The following is a 17,209-nucleotide window of genomic DNA, read 5'->3' as shown; positions in this document are numbered from 1 at the left end:
AACCGGACGTCACCATGACAACATTCAGAGTCGGGAAGGTACCGAAGTGCAAACTGTCTTTTATTTTATCGATACGTGATGCCTGATTATGTTTTCTCAGTTTAAAAAATATCCATTTCATTTAAAGCTCTTATTTAGGGTTCGGGTTAGGAAGTCTGGATGCCCTTTAGGAATTGCGGGTGTAATCAGATTACTTCTCCAGCGTCAGTGCTTCAAAAATGACGATGGTCCTCGGAGGTGACAAACCTTCAGAGGCCACTCGCTGAAATACATTTAGACATTTTAAAGTCAGTGAAAATAAATATACTTGTGAGAAAACGTTGAACTGAACAAAATCCCCCATTCTGTTTTATTTATGGCTTCAAAAGTCTTTTCCTGTCCTGAGCACCAGGACTCTCCTGTTCCCACTGCTAGTAGTTAACAGGTGCAATAGTTTAAAGTGTTTAACAGTGTTTACAATCATGATTCTGTCAATGTCATTCATCTTAAAGTGACCAAATATGGTCATTCTCCTAATAAAAGCTTCAGACAAGAGGACAGTTGGATGGAAGAGGAAGCAAGTACCTGAAAGATCTGGGTTTTGTTGTGGAAACGTTCAGTTGGTCGGTCGGACGGAAACGTTTTGAAAACCCTGGAAAGTCTGTAGTTTGGAAGGCCTGTAGTTTAAAAAGGCCTGTAGTTTATGAAGTGTGTCGTTTGCACACAAGGCCACTAGTTGGTGCTGTTTTTGCAACACAACCACACACACAGATTAGTGTGATGGAAACATGTCAGCTTCTGTCCTCTGTCCTTCATAGTGTCGGTCCACTCAGTGTGAAGACGTGTGTATCCTGTATGCAGACGATGTTGTGGTGAGTGGTAGTACATCGTAGTGAGTGGTAGTACATCGTAGTTGGTGGTAGTACATCGTAGTGGGTGGTAGTGAATGGTAGTACATCGTAGTGAGTGGTATCACATCCTAGTGAATGGTAGTACATCGTAGTGAATGGTAGTACATCGTAGTGAATGGTAGTACATCGTAGTGAGTGGTACTACATCGTAGTGAATGGTAGTACATAGCAGTGAGTGGTAGTACATCGTAGTGAGTGGTATCACATCCTAGTGAATGGTATCACATCCTAGTGAGTGGTAGTACATCGTAGTGGGTGGTAGTACATAGCAGTGAGTGGTAGTACATCGTAGTGAGTGGTAGTACATCGTAATGAATGGTAGTACATCGTAGTGAATGGTAGTGAGTGGTAGTACATCGTAATGAATGGTAGTACATCGTAGTGAATGGTAGTGAGTGGTAGTACATCGTATTGAATGGTAGTACATCACAGTGAGTGGTAGTACGTAGTAGTGAGTGGTAGTACGTAGTAGTGAGTGGTAGTAAATTATATGCAGCTTGCCATTTCTTCTCCACAACATTGTCAAGTCAACTGAGCTAAAACGGGGAGTATTGAACCAGAGAAATATGAAACCTTGCAGGAGGGTGGAGGGACACCACCACCACCACCACCCGAGTGCACACAAAGACACATTGATTAACGGTTAACATGATTGCAGGTAGGCCAGAGTGGGCGTGGCCATCAGTTTTGGCTTCACCGTCATGTTTGTCTGGTTTTCCTGGAGGGACTCTGGGGGCTTCAGGGGGGTAAATGGTTTTGAAAATCCTCATGGACTAAAAGCAGAAAAGAATAAATAGAGTTTAGGGGCTGGTTGGAGACGGGACGCTGCTCTCCACGTCCTCCACGTCCTCCACCTCCTCCAGCTCCCTAGCTGCTCATCTTCTTGCGGGGCAGGTAGGCGCTAGTGATCTGGTTCATCACCACCAGGGCGGGGACGAGGGGCAGCAGCAGGAAGGCCCACCACGCCGCCCCCTTCACCGTGGCCTGGAACCAGTCGGAGAACATGGCCAGCATGACGGTGCCGGTGGCCAGCAGGTACACCACCAGGCCGCAGGTGGCGTGGTAGAGCCGGAGGCGGGGCTGGGAGGAGGGGCGGCGCAGCAGCCGGGGGCAGCTGACGCACAGGCCGCAGCCCGCCTGCAGCACCGTGGTGCACAGGGTGCAGGCGCCCAGCACGCTGTGCCAGCTGGCCAGGTGGGGGCGCTCCGACACGTTCTTGCTGGCCACCATGAAGCCCAGGCCGACGGCCGCGGCCATCAGGACCAGGGCCTGGAGGAACCAGTGGAGGCGGACTTTCCCTTTACGGGACTTGAAGCAGAAGAAAGATCCGTCAGCCGAGAGGAGGAGGACGCCTTCCGTCAGACACAGGCAGTACTGTGGGGCGACCATACACACTCATTAGAACACAACCAGGATGTAAGGCAGTGATGGCGCTCCTCCTCAGCCCTACTCCACTCCACTCTACTCGCTACAGATGCTTTCCCACCACATGTGAGCCCAGGAGGTCTCTGAGCCGCGGTGTTGTGGATTAACTGGGTTCCCTGTTAACTGGTGACCAGCTTCCCCGAGTGGCCCCTTTTCACAGCAGTTGTTCAAAACCCGTAGCTTCTGCTGGCGAACACCGTTTAGCCTTTCCATTAAAGTATCACAGCGTTTGTTTGTTGTTGTTTTTTACATCAGCTGCTGGCAAAACCCCAGTGACTTGTGCTAGATCGTAATGGAAAATGACTGAGGCGAGGCCAGGCAAGTCGGGTAGGGCTGAGTAGGTGCCAGTGGAAAAGCACCATAATAAAGCTTCATGATGAGAACTGTCTCTGCAGCATTCACACTGCGAGTGCTCAACACTTGACTGGTGGTGTTCAAACCTTATCTCCATCTCATGTGACTGATTTCAGTCTGTTTTTAATAAAAGAACGTCTGTGTGTGTGTGTGTGTGTGTGTGTGTGTGTGTGTGTGTGTGTGTGTGTGTGTGTGTGTGTGTGTGTGTGTGTGTGGCTGTCATGCTGCTCAGTCTGCCTCTCTGACACAGTGACTGTGTGTAAGACAATAGCTGTCAGAGCTTTCATCTATTATTCAGAGTGGAAGGAAGACGAGGAGCCGTTAATATTTAACCTGGAAGAACTGGCTGTGTTTCTCCAGCAGAGCGGCGCTACACTCGCCGTGCTTTAAGGTACCACGGACAATAATTAGTCAGTCACAGTAGCTCCATAGCTTTAGTAAAACCTGCAGCTCTTCAGCTCCTCGAGTGGCTGTTCGGCTCCTCTAGTGGCTCTATAGATCCTCTAATGGCTCTTCAGCTACTCTGCTGACTCTATAGATCCTCTAATGGCTCTTCAGCTACTCTGCTGATTCTATAGATCCTCTAATGGCTCTTCAGCTACTCTGCTGACTCTATAGATCCTCTAGTGGCTCTTCAGCTACACTGGTGACTCTACAGCTGCTCTGGTGACTCTATAGATCCTCTAGTGGCTCTTCAGCTACTCTGGTGACTCTATAGATCCTCTAGTGGCTCTTCAGCTACTCTGGTGACTCTATAGATCCCCTAATGGCTCTTCAGCTACTCTGGTGACTCTATAGATCCTCTAATGGCCCTTCAGCTACTCTGCTGACTCTATAGATCCTCTAATGGCTCTTCAGCTACTCTGCTGACTCTATAGATCCTCTAGTGGCTCTTCAGCTACGCTGGTGACTCTACAGCTGCTCTGGTGACTCTATAGATCCTCTAGTGGCTCTTCAGCTACTCTGCTGACTCTATAGATCCTCTAATGGCCCTTCAGCTACTCTGCTGACTCTATAGATCCTCTAATGGCTCTTCAGCTACTCTGCTGACTCTATAGATCCTCTAGTGGCTCTTCAGCTACGCTGGTGACTCTACAGCTGCTCTGGTGACTCTATAGATCATCTAATGGCCCTTCAGCTACTCTGGTGACTCTATAGATCCTCTAATGGCTCTTCAGCTACTCTGCTGACTCTATAGATCCTCTAGTGGCTCTTCAGCTACGCTGGTGACTCGACAGCTGCTCTGGTGACTCTATAGATCCTCTAATGACTCTTCAGCTACTCTGGTGACTCTATAGATCCTCTAATGGCCCTTCAGCTACTCTGCTGACTCTATAGATCCTCTAATGGCTCTTCAGCTACTCTGCTGACTCTATAGATCCTCTAGTGGCTCTTCAGCTACTCTGGTGACTCTACAGCTCCTCTTCAGCTGCTCTGGTGACTCTATAGATCCTCTATTGGCTCTTCAGCTACTCTGGTGACTCTTCAGCTACTCTGGTGACTCCACAGCTCCTCTTCAGCTGCTCTGGTGACTCTATAGAGCCTCTAGTGGCTCCAGGAAGCTTTTGCAGAATCATGTAACGATCTTACCGCTCCACAAGATAAATATGACTTTGAACTCAGCCATGTAAATCTGCTGCTTTTCACTAAAAATGTTCACTAAAAGTTCATGGCCTCTCAGAAAGTTAACATCTCAGAATTGGGGGGGGGGGGGGGGGGGTGGAAGAGGGGGGGGGGGTGGGGGGGCTTGCAAAATATCAACAGAAGGTGTTAAATTGCAGAAAAGGAGCAGAGACTTTCAATAAATGCAGCTAAACTCCAGATCACATCAATATGAGCTGTTTTACTGCAGTTCAAAAGGTTTTACACTTTTCTTTTCCAAATCAGGTGGAAGGTGGGAAGAGACTTCCACTCTGTGTGTGTGTGTGTGTGTGTGTGTGTGTGTGTGTGTGTGTGTGTGTGTGTGTGTGTGTGTGTGTGTGTGTGTGTGTGTGTTATAGACTTACAGCAAAAGACATGCAGAGTGGATGCCAAGAGAACAGACCTGTAACAGACACAACAGTGAGAATCTGCCTCATATTTCAGATCCACAGTGGATCTATTGTGTCTATAGATCTACTGCTCCATGTCTATAGACCTAGAGGATCTATCCTCCATGTCTATATATCTAGAGCATCTACTGCTCCATGTCTATAGATCTACTGCTCCATGTCTATAGATATAGTTCTCCATGTCTATAGACCTAGAGGATCTACTGCTCCATGTCTATAGACCTAGAGCATCTACTGCTCCATGTCTATAGATCTAGTCCTCCATGTCTATAGATCTAGTCCTCCATGTCTATAGACCTAGAGGATCTACTGCTCCATGTCTATAGACCTAGTGGCTCTAGTGGCTCCAGCCCCCCATGGTGGCTCTACTCACTGGTTCCGGGTCTGGACAGCAGGGAGATGATGAGGGTCAGACCCAGACCGGTAACGTGCGCCGCTACGACGGCGGCTCTCCGCAGCCACACGTAGAGCCAGAAGTCCCGCATGCCGAGCCCCTCTTCCACCGGGCTGTACTCCACCTCCGACCGCATGCCGCGCTCCATGCCCGGCTACCTGCAGCCGAGCCCGGCCGGGCTCACCGCGGGGGGGCCGGAGGAGGGGAGAGCCATGGCCGGGAGGGCCACCGTCAGGGACCGGGACCGGGACCAGGGGACCTCCCGGACCAGGGGACCTCCAGACGAGCTGCACACTTCAGTCCGTTTCCTTTAATCTGACGCAGGGAAGAGTCGTTAATCCCTCGGAGTCCGGAGGATTAGAGTCCGGGGGGGGGGGGGGGTCACCTCCTGTCAGAGAGCAGAGACCTGGATCCGTCTGTAGACCAGGAGCAGGAGCAGGACCAGGAGCAGGACCAGGACCAGTGTCTCACCGGGACAGGTTCACTTCCTGCTGCGCTCTAATCTAATCCCCGTTTTTAACCCTTCAAATGCCACCGTGCAGTCTGAACGTGTTTCTAGGTCAAGCGTTCATTTAGTTCTTAACCCTTTAAATTAAAACTACAGTGTGAAAATAGCACCATTCGTTTTGATATTTCTGGACACTTTATTATGAATAAATCAATTGTTTTGATTCATTGTTCTACTGGGTTCATTTAAAGAATGTCTAATCACGTCAAACTGTAATTTCTAACCCTTTAAATGCTATATTTACATTTTATTTTAATCTAATGATTAGCAGCAGCATTGATCTATATTATTAATTGAAACATTCCTCTGCAATTTATATCGTATTTAATATTTACGGACGTTTCTGAGCTAGCTTGTGTTGTGAAGCGTCGTTTCCACCAGGATGAACGAGACCCACTCTGCTCCTCAGAGAACCAGGGTTACACACGTTTCTAGAAGGTTCTACGTTTGTGATCATGATACACTGAGGGGACATTTAAAATGTAGAAGAACATTGTATGAAACAATGTCCCTAAAATATCCTCACAATGTTGCACCTAAAACATTCTTCCTCTGTTATCAGTTATGATTAAAATGTTTTTTTTAACTCCACTTCCAGCGTCTTTTCTCTGACAAACCGTTTTTCTCTCCCCGCCGTGATTTTTAACCAATGTTCAGCTACTTTTTTTCAAAGGAAAAGTCTTTATGTTAAAAAAAATACATTACTATTCATCCTCTCTCACTGAAGTGTGACTAATAATTAACTTATTATAATCAGGCATCTAAATAAGAAGCTTCTTTCTGGGATGAAACTTTTCTTCAGTGCATTCACATGAGAAAGAAAACTATTAATGGTTATGAGAGAAATGTAAAATCAAATGTATAACATGCTGCAATCAATCATTTACATGTTTATCAATAAAGTTCAATGTTTGTCTGTCTGTGCCACATATAGAGAACTGAAATTGCATTTCTCTTCTCACCGACACTTAAAGAAGAAAATACAATATACTGCACAAGAAATAATTGAGGTACATACCTGCTCAGCCTTGTTTGCGTCGAGTTTACATCAACATGTAACACACATGTACCATCAGCTCTCATCCACCTACAGAACCACTGACATACTGGATCATCAGGTTCTTTGGTCTCTGCCTCGTGAAATGATGTTAGAATTGCTTTGTCTCCAGCCATTGGTTCATAATGTGTGTGTGTGTGGGAGGCAGATAACTAGAAGATTGTTCTCCCTTTCATCCATTCATATTACGTTGTTTCTTGTCCATATCTTCAATTTATTTTAAATGAAATTAACAAAATACACTGAATACACCTCTCGTCTTGCAGGATTTTCCATCCAGACACAGAAATGCTGGAATAGATGCAATAAAAACTTTGCAAAGGCTGGCTGCATGTCGGTTGTGCTTTCAAATCCCACAAACATCTGGACGAGTCATCCAGCTGTGGCTGCAACACAACAAATGATGAGGATATAACACGTCAAACAGTAAAAACAGGCCGACACTCATAACCCTAGTAAAGTTTGCACGTCAGTGATTTTCCAGTGTAACTTGCAGAACCACTTCTCCTCAGTGACCTGGTGAAATGACATGAAGGTACAATTCAAAAGAAGCTCGGCTCTAATCCAGCTTCCTGTGACGGGAGAATTCCTCTCATCAGATTCCAGCATCACGTCACTGATGGTGACGTCACGGAGAGCTGGTCGACTGCAGCTCTGCTTTCTGCTCCGGCACAACAAGGTCACAACCTACGATCAGGTAACCGTTTAAGGGTTAGAGGACTAATCTGAAATAATTACAACTTCACTTAAACCACAGGGGAGATTATTTATGAAACAATAGTAGTAAATGGGTTGAAATCCTGGAAAAATTGAATATAGTTGTAAAAATGAAGCAAAAAAAATTGTTTATATTTCTTAAAGCAGCCAGACTTGGGTGGAAGTGTGTGAGACTACTGTTGAGGAGGAAATGTGATAATTTCTCCCTTCAAGAAATCACATTGGACATTTCCGTGCAATGCGGCTGAACGCAGGTTTTTCCATTTCCCACCGAATCAAGCTGGGAAAAAAAAAGACGACGACACAAGCGATAACGTTTATTTTACTCTAAAGGTTCATGGAATTTCACCTGGTTTTCCTTTTCCTGTGCTTTAGCTAGAATGGCCATTTTAAAGTAGGTTTTATCCGTTCCATAGTTTCGTCTGTTTTAGCTTCAAGCTTTTTTATGTAAATTCATTTTCCTCTTAGACTTTTCTTTACTTGGATTTAATCCTGGCGATCTTACTAGCAGGAGACTGAAGTGACAGGAAAGAGACCGGAGAAGTTTCTACCTGGACGTTGACACGCTAACGTGGATCAATCATGTGCCAGAGACAAAGAGTGAAAATGAAATTTTTTAATTTCTTTTTTTTTATAAACAACATATTTAATTTAGCAGCATAACCGGATGGTCTTGAGGTATTTCTAAATCCATACTCTGACTTTCATCCTCCCAGTCCTCCCTCACTCTGACACACACACACACACACACACACACACACACACACACACACACACACACACACACACACACACACACACACACACACACACACACACACACACACACACACACACACACACACACACACACACACACACACACACACACACACACACACACACAGCCTCCCGTTGGCTCATGGTGGGCTGAGCAGAGCAGAGCGGCTCCTCGTAGTGGATTTTGTAAGGCAGGCACACTTAATGGTGCAGTTTTGGCTGAAGACAGAAGAAACGTTGGCCATTAGTTTGTTGGACAGCAGGAGGTCAGAGTTCACACACATTTCATGTCGAGTCGCTCTGCAGGTGATCACTTTCTCACACATTCACCATCTTTCATATGTTGGCAGATTTGGACAGATTCTAGTGATTCGTTGTCTTGTAATTCTAACTGGATGTGCCGTGTGAATAAAGTATGATTTACTATCATTTGCTTCTCAGCTGATATTAAGGAGACCCACCTGGTCCAGGCCTTGGAGGGATTTGACAAACCTTCAATGTGTAAACTAAACTTTGTGTGACATCCTGCCATGAGCCGTGTTTACATGGACCAGAATTAATCACATTAAATGCCTCCATCCGACTGAAATCTTAGGCGTAGTCCGGGTTCTGATCCCGTCACGGTCCATGTAAACAGTTCAGGGGATTATTTCCTACCGTCAGATCTTAGTACACGTTTGTGACGTCAGACGGCGGCGTGATCACCTCTGATTTTCAAAACACACACAACGTACATCTCTTTACCGATCTACACTGTGTGTATATCAATCCTGGCAATTTACTCTTTTTTTAGAGGATTTTTCTTTTTCACTGGATTGTTTTCTTTTTAAATTTTTTTACAAATTCTATTTTTTGTGCTCTTTTTTTGCTCGTTTAGATTTTTACATATTTTAATTCCTTAACGTTATAAGTTCTGCACCTTTTTACCTTGAGCTGTTGCAAGTTTGTGTTTCCCCCTGGAGAGGAATAAAGCTCTCTACTACTACTACCAACTGAGCAAGTATCCTCAGCTCACCTTTCTGAAGCTAAATTGCTCCCGATTAAAAGAGTTAATATTGATGCTTTCAGGAGAATCTTATTGTACATTGAAAATCAAAACACCCACCTAAAGTGTCAATGTGGTTCAGTCACTTGATGCTTTTCAGTTAGAAAATACTAAATTGTCAATCAAAGTGACAACCTGACACTTTGCCTGATGACTTGAAAAAATGTATCTTGAACTGAAAATAGTTTTGGTTCTCCATTTATCTTTGCATTATAATATATGTATAACATATTGTATTTATGCAATATGTGGAGTGGTGCAGGCCGGTGCATGGAGGCAGTGTGTGTCCATCTACTGTATTTATGTGTTTGTTTACAGTGTGTGTGTCCATCTACTGTATTTATGCGTTTGTTTACAGTGTGTCCATCTACTGTATTTATGCGTTTGTTTACAGTGTGTCCATCTACTGTATTTATGCGTTTGTTTACAGTGTGTGTGTCCATCTACTGTATTTATGCGTTTGTTTACAGTGTGTGTCCATCTACTGTATTTATGCGTTTGTTTACAGTGTGTGTCCATCTACTGTATTTATGCGTTTGTTTACAGTGTGTGTCCATCTACTGTATTTATGCGTTTGTTTACAGTGTGTGTGTCCACTGTATTTATGCGTTTGCAGTGTGTGTGTCTACTTTATTTGTTTGTTTACAGTGTGTGTGTCCATCTACTGTATTTATGCGTTTGTTTACAGTGTGTGTGCCCATCAACTGTATTTATGCGTTTGTTTACAGTGTGTGTGCCCATCAACTGTATTTATGCATTTGTTTACAGTGTGTGTGTCCATCTACTGTATTTATGCGTTTGTTTACAGTGTGTGTATCCACTGTATTTATGTGTTTGTTTACAGTGTGTGTGTCTACTGTATTTATGTGTTCGTTTACAGTGTGTGTCCATCTACTGTATTTATGCGTTTGTTTACAGTGTGTGTGTCCACTGTATTTGTTTGTTTACAGTGTGTGTGTCCACTGTATTTATGTTTGTTTACAGTGTGTGTGTGTGTCCACTGTATTTGCGTTTGTTTACAGTGTGTGTGTCCATCTACTGTATTTGCGTTTGTTTACAGTGTGTGTGTCCATCTACTGTATTTATGCGTTTGTTTACAGTGTGTGTGTCCATCTACTGTATTTATGCGCTTGTTTACAGTGTGTGTGTCCATCTACTGTATTTATGCGCTTGTTTACAGTGTGTGTCCATCTACTGTATTTATGCGCTTGTTTACAGTGTGTGTGTCCATCTACTGTATTTATGCGCTTGTTTACAGTGTGTGTGTCCATCTACTGTATTTATGCGCTTGTTTACAGTGTGTGTGTCCATCTACTGTATTTATGCGCTTGTTTACAGTGTGTGTGTCCATCTACTGTATGCGTTTGTTTACAGTGTGTGTGTCCATCTACTGTATGCGTTTGTTTACAGTGTGTGTGTCCATCTACTGTATTTGTGTTTGTTTACAGTGTGTGTGTCCATCTACTGTATTTGCGTTTGTTTACAGTGTGTGTGTCCATCTACTGTATTTATGCATTTATTGACAGTGTGTGTGTCCATCTACTGTATTTATGCGTTTATTGACAGTGTGTCCATCTACTGTATTTATGTTTGTTTACAGTGTGTGTGTCCATCTACTATATTTATGTTTGTTTACAGTGTGTGTGTCCATCTACTATATTTATGTTTGTTTACGGTGTGTGTGTCCATCTACTGCATTTATGCGTTTGTTTACAGTGTGTGTGTCCATCTACTGCATTTATGCGTTTGTTTACAGTGTGTCCATCTACTGTATTTATGCGCTTGTTTACAGTGTGTGTCCATCTACTGTATTTATGTGTTTGTTTACAGTGTGTGTGTCCATCTACTGTATTTATGCGTTTGTTTAGTGTGTGTGTCCATCTACTGTATTTATGCGCTTGTTTACAGTGTGTGTCCATCTACTGTATTTATGCGCTTGTTTACAGTGTCTGTGTCCATCTACTGTATTTATGCGTTTGTTTACAGTGTGTGTTCATCTACTGTATTTATGCGCTTGTTTACAGTGTGTGGGTCCATCTACTGTATTTATGCGCTTGTTTACAGTGTGTGTGTCCATCTACTGCATTTATGCGCTTGTTTACAGTGTGTGTGTCCATCTACTGCATTTATGCGTTTGTTTACAGTGTGTGTCCATCTACTGTATTTATGCGCTTGTTTACAGTGTGTGTCCATCTACTGTATTTATGCGCTTGTTTACAGTGTGTGTGTCCATCTACTGTATTTATGCGCTTGTTTACAGTGTGTGTGTCCATCTACTGTATTTATGCGCTTGTTTACAGTGTGTGTGTCCATCTACTGTATTTATGCGCTTGTTTACAGTGTGTGTGTCCATCTACTGTATTTATGCGCTTGTTTACAGTGTGTGTGTCCATCTACTGTATTTATGCGCTTGTTTACAGTGTGTGTGTCCATCTACTGTATGCGTTTGTTTACAGTGTGTGTGTCCATCTACTGTATGCGTTTGTTTACAGTGTGTGTGTCCATCTACTGTATTTGTGTTTGTTTACAGTGTGTGTGTCCATCTACTGTATTTGCGTTTGTTTACAGTGTGTGTGTCCATCTACTGTATTTATGCATTTATTGACAGTGTGTGTGTCCATCTACTGTATTTATGCGTTTATTGACAGTGTGTCCATCTACTGTATTTATGTTTGTTTACAGTGTGTGTGTCCATCTACTATATTTATGTTTGTTTACAGTGTGTGTGTCCATCTACTGTATTTGTTTGTTTACAGTGTGTGTGTCCATCTACTGCATTTATGCGTTTGTTTACAGTGTGTGTGTCCATCTACTGCATTTATGCGTTTGTTTAGTGTGTCCATCTACTGTATTTATGCGCTTGTTTACAGTGTGTGTCCATCTACTGTATTTATGCGCTTGTTTACAGTGTGTGTGTCCATCTACTGTATTTATGTGTTTGTTTACAGTGTGTGTCCATCTACTGTATTTATGTGTTTGTTTACAGTGTGTGTGTCCATCTACTGTATTTATGCGTTTGTTTAGTGTGTGTGTCCATCTACTGTATTTATGCGCTTGTTTACAGTGTGTGTCCATCTACTGTATTTATGCGTTTGTTTAGTGTGTGTGTCCATCTACTGTATTTATGCGCTTGTTTACAGTGTGTGTCCATCTACTGTATTTATGCGCTTGTTTACAGTGTGTGTGTCCATCTACTGTATTTATGTGTTTGTTTACAGTGTGTGTCCATCTACTGTATTTATGTGTTTGTTTACAGTGTGTGTCCATCTACTGTATTTATGTGTTTGTTTACAGTGTGTGTGTCCATCTACTGTATTTATGCGTTTGTTTAGTGTGTGTGTCCATCTACTGTATTTATGCGCTTGTTTACAGTGTGTGTCCATCTACTGTATTTATGCGCTTGTTTACAGTGTCTGTGTCCATCTACTGTATTTATGCGTTTGTTTACAGTGTGTGTTCATCTACTGTATTTATGCGCTTGTTTACAGTGTGTGTGTCCATCTACTGCATTTATGCGTTTGTTTACAGTGTGTGTGTCCATCTACTGTATTTATGCGTTTGTTTACAGTGTGTGTGTCCATCTACTGTATTTATGCGTTTGTTTAGTGTGTGTGTCCATCTACTGTATTTATGCGCTTGTTTACAGTGTGTGTGTCCATCTACTGTATTTATGCGCTTGTTTACAGTGTCTGTGTCCATCTACTGTATTTATGCGCTTGTTTACAGTGTGTGTGTCCATCTACTGTATTTATGCGCTTGTTTACAGTGTCTGTGTCCATCTACTGTATTTATGCGCTTGTTTACAGTGTGTGTCCATCTACTGTATTTATGCGTTTGTTTACAGTGTGTGTTCATCTACTGTATTTATGTGTTTGTTTACAGTGTGTGTTCATCGACTGTATTTATGTGTTTGTTTACAGTGTGTCCATCTACTGTATTTATGTGTTTGTTTACAGTGTGTGTTCATCTACTGCGTGTATGTGTTTGTTTACAGTGTCCATCTACTGTACTTATGTGTTTGTTTACAGTGTGTGTCCATCTCCTGTACTTATGTGTTTGTTTACAGTGTGTGTTCATCTACTGCATTTATGTGTTTCTTTACAGTGTGTCCATCTCCTGTATTTATGTGTTTGTTTACAGTGTGTGTTCATCTACTGCATGTATGTGTTTGTTTACAGTGTGTCCATCTACTGCATTTATGTGTTTGTTTACAGTGTGTGTTCATCTACTGCATTTATGTGTTTGTTTACAGTGTCCATCTCCTGTATTTATGTGTTTGTTTACAGTGTGTGTTCATCTACTGCATTTATGTGTTTGTTTACAGTGTCAATCTCCTGTATTTATGTGTTTGTTTACAGTGTGTGTTCATCTACTGCATTTATGTGTTTGTTTACAGTGTGTGTGTCCATCTACTATATTTATGTTTGTTTACAGTGTGTGTGTCCATCTACTATATTTATGTTTGTTTACAGTGTGTGTTCATCTACTGTATTTATGTGTTTGTTTACAGTGTGTGTTCATCGACTGTATTTATGTGTTTGTTTACAGTGTGTCCATCTACTGTATTTATGTGTTTGTTTACAGTGTGTGTTCATCTACTGCGTGTATGTGTTTGTTTACAGTGTCCATCTACTGTACTTATGTGTTTGTTTACAGTGTGTGTCCATCTCCTGTACTTATGTGTTTGTTTACAGTGTGTGTTCATCTACTGCATTTATGTGTTTCTTTACAGTGTGTCCATCTCCTGTATTTATGTGTTTGTTTACAGTGTGTGTTCATCTACTGCATGTATGTGTTTGTTTACAGTGTGTCCATCTACTGCATTTATGTGTTTGTTTACAGTGTGTGTTCATCTACTGCATTTATGTGTTTGTTTACAGTGTCCATCTCCTGTATTTATGTGTTTGTTTACAGTGTGTGTTCATCTACTGCATTTATGTGTTTGTTTACAGTGTCAATCTCCTGTATTTATGTGTTTGTTTACAGTGTGTGTTCATCTACTGCATTTATGTGTTTGTTTACAGTGTGTGTGTCCATCTACTATATTTATGTTTGTTTACAGTGTGTGTGTCCATCTACTATATTTATGTTTGTTTACAGTGTGTGTGTCCATCTACTGCATTTATGCGTTTGTTTACAGTGTGTGTGTCCATCTACTGCATTTATGCGTTTGTTTACAGTGTGTCCATCTACTGTATTTATGCGCTTGTTTACAGTGTGTGTCCATCTACTGTATTTATGCGCTTGTTTACAGTGTGTGTGTCCATCTACTATATTTATGTTTGTTTACAGTGTGTGTGTCCATCTACTGTATTTGTTTGTTTACAGTGTGTGTGTCCATCTACTGCATTTATGCGTTTGTTTACAGTGTGTGTGTCCATCTACTGCATTTATGCGTTTGTTTACAGTGTGTCCATCTACTGTATTTATGCGCTTGTTTACAGTGTGTGTCCATCTACTGCATTTATGCGTTTGTTTACAGTGTGTCCATCTACTGTATTTATGCGCTTGTTTACAGTGTGTGTCCATCTACTGTATTTATGTGTTTGTTTACAGTGTGTGTGTCCATCTACTGTATTTATGCGTTTGTTTAGTGTGTGTGTCCATCTACTGTATTTATGCGCTTGTTTACAGTGTGTGTCCATCTACTGTATTTATGCGCTTGTTTACAGTGTCTGTGTCCATCTACTGTATTTATGCGTTTGTTTACAGTGTGTGTTCATCTACTGTATTTATGCGCTTGTTTACAGTGTGTGGGTCCATCTACTGTATTTATGCGCTTGTTTACAGTGTGTGTGTCCATCTACTGCATTTATGCGCTTGTTTACAGTGTGTGTGTCCATCTACTGCATTTATGCGTTTGTTTACAGTGTGTGTCCATCTACTGTATTTATGCGCTTGTTTACAGTGTGTGTCCATCTACTGTATTTATGCGCTTGTTTACAGTGTGTGTGTCCATCTACTGTATTTATGCGCTTGTTTACAGTGTGTGTGTCCATCTACTGTATTTATGCGCTTGTTTACAGTGTGTGTGTCCATCTACTGTATTTATGCGCTTGTTTACAGTGTGTGTGTCCATCTACTGTATTTATGCGCTTGTTTACAGTGTGTGTGTCCATCTACTGTATTTATGCGCTTGTTTACAGTGTGTGTGTCCATCTACTGTATGCGTTTGTTTACAGTGTGTGTGTCCATCTACTGTATGCGTTTGTTTACAGTGTGTGTGTCCATCTACTGTATTTGTGTTTGTTTACAGTGTGTGTGTCCATCTACTGTATTTGCGTTTGTTTACAGTGTGTGTGTCCATCTACTGTATTTATGCATTTATTGACAGTGTGTGTGTCCATCTACTGTATTTATGCGTTTATTGACAGTGTGTCCATCTACTGTATTTATGTTTGTTTACAGTGTGTGTGTCCATCTACTATATTTATGTTTGTTTACAGTGTGTGTGTCCATCTACTGTATTTGTTTGTTTACAGTGTGTGTGTCCATCTACTGCATTTATGCGTTTGTTTACAGTGTGTGTGTCCATCTACTGCATTTATGCGTTTGTTTAGTGTGTCCATCTACTGTATTTATGCGCTTGTTTACAGTGTGTGTCCATCTACTGTATTTATGCGCTTGTTTACAGTGTGTGTGTCCATCTACTGTATTTATGTGTTTGTTTACAGTGTGTGTCCATCTACTGTATTTATGTGTTTGTTTACAGTGTGTGTGTCCATCTACTGTATTTATGCGTTTGTTTAGTGTGTGTGTCCATCTACTGTATTTATGCGCTTGTTTACAGTGTGTGTCCATCTACTGTATTTATGCGTTTGTTTAGTGTGTGTGTCCATCTACTGTATTTATGCGCTTGTTTACAGTGTGTGTCCATCTACTGTATTTATGCGCTTGTTTACAGTGTGTGTGTCCATCTACTGTATTTATGTGTTTGTTTACAGTGTGTGTCCATCTACTGTATTTATGTGTTTGTTTACAGTGTGTGTCCATCTACTGTATTTATGTGTTTGTTTACAGTGTGTGTGTCCATCTACTGTATTTATGCGTTTGTTTAGTGTGTGTGTCCATCTACTGTATTTATGCGCTTGTTTACAGTGTGTGTCCATCTACTGTATTTATGCGCTTGTTTACAGTGTCTGTGTCCATCTACTGTATTTATGCGTTTGTTTACAGTGTGTGTTCATCTACTGTATTTATGCGCTTGTTTACAGTGTGTGTGTCCATCTACTGCATTTATGCGTTTGTTTACAGTGTGTGTGTCCATCTACTGTATTTATGCGTTTGTTTACAGTGTGTGTGTCCATCTACTGTATTTATGCGTTTGTTTAGTGTGTGTGTCCATCTACTGTATTTATGCGCTTGTTTACAGTGTGTGTGTCCATCTACTGTATTTATGCGCTTGTTTACAGTGTCTGTGTCCATCTACTGTATTTATGCGCTTGTTTACAGTGTGTGTGTCCATCTACTGTATTTATGCGCTTGTTTACAGTGTCTGTGTCCATCTACTGTATTTATGCGCTTGTTTACAGTGTGTGTCCATCTACTGTATTTATGCGTTTGTTTACAGTGTGTGTTCATCTACTGTATTTATGTGTTTGTTTACAGTGTGTGTTCATCGACTGTATTTATGTGTTTGTTTACAGTGTGTCCATCTACTGTATTTATGTGTTTGTTTACAGTGTGTGTTCATCTACTGCGTGTATGTGTTTGTTTACAGTGTCCATCTACTGTACTTATGTGTTTGTTTACAGTGTGTGTCCATCTCCTGTACTTATGTGTTTGTTTACAGTGTGTGTTCATCTACTGCATTTATGTGTTTCTTTACAGTGTGTCCATCTCCTGTATTTATGTGTTTGTTTACAGTGTGTGTTCATCTACTGCATGTATGTGTTTGTTTACAGTGTGTCCATCTACTGCATTTATGTGTTTGTTTACAGTGTGTGTTCATCTACTGCATTTATGTGTTTGTTTACAGTGTCCATCTCCTGTATTTATGTGTTTGTTTA

The 17,209-nt window shown here is 41.8% G+C and overlaps 2 protein-coding genes across 3 annotated transcripts in view; both read right to left on the bottom strand.

The window, feature by feature from the left end:
• Window positions 1-1,741: 1,741 nt before the first annotated feature.
• On the bottom strand, window positions 1,742-5,603 carry cyb561d1 (cytochrome b561 family, member D1). The gene is made up of 3 exons (XM_080495843.1): window positions 5,094-5,603; window positions 4,676-4,713; window positions 1,742-2,264 (listed from the first exon to the last, which is right to left on the bottom strand). Exons 1-3 carry the CDS (start codon window positions 5,260-5,262, stop codon window positions 1,758-1,760), a joined length of 714 nt encoding a protein of 237 aa, XP_080351969.1. The 5' UTR covers window positions 5,263-5,603; the 3' UTR covers window positions 1,742-1,757.
• A 2,453-nt stretch (window positions 5,604-8,056) lies between these two features.
• The window catches only part of atxn7l2a (ataxin 7-like 2a), a gene marked incomplete at its 5' end in the record, with an annotated part of 35,002 nt that continues 25,849 nt past the window's right edge, over window positions 8,057-17,209 (bottom strand). For both annotated transcript variants that reach the window (XM_080495159.1, XM_080495160.1), the window contains one exon: window positions 8,057-8,374. In XM_080495159.1, coding sequence (XP_080351285.1) covers window positions 8,357-8,374 — 18 coding nt within the window. In that variant the 3' untranslated portion in view covers window positions 8,057-8,356. The remainder of the gene's footprint in view (window positions 8,375-17,209) is intronic.

This window comes from Blennius ocellaris (genome assembly GCF_963422515.1).
Source record: "Blennius ocellaris genome assembly, chromosome: 4".
NCBI lineage: Eukaryota > Metazoa > Chordata > Actinopteri > Blenniiformes > Blenniidae > Blennius > Blennius ocellaris.
This window is presented reverse-complemented; position numbering and strand designations above follow the sequence as displayed.

Bases quoted from the DNA above. Each gene is read 5' to 3' on its own strand.
- cyb561d1 (XM_080495843.1), bottom strand. From the start codon at position 5,262: ATGGAGCGCGGCATGCGGTCGGAGGTGGAGTACAGCCCGGTGGAAGAG. The intron at 4,714-5,093 runs GTGAGTAGAGCC...TGTCTGTTACAG, and splicing joins GCTGTCCAGACCCGGAACCA to GTCTGTTCTCTTGGCATCCA. The intron at 2,265-4,675 runs GTAAGTCTATAA...GTCGCCCCACAG, and splicing joins CACTCTGCATGTCTTTTGCT to TACTGCCTGTGTCTGACGGA.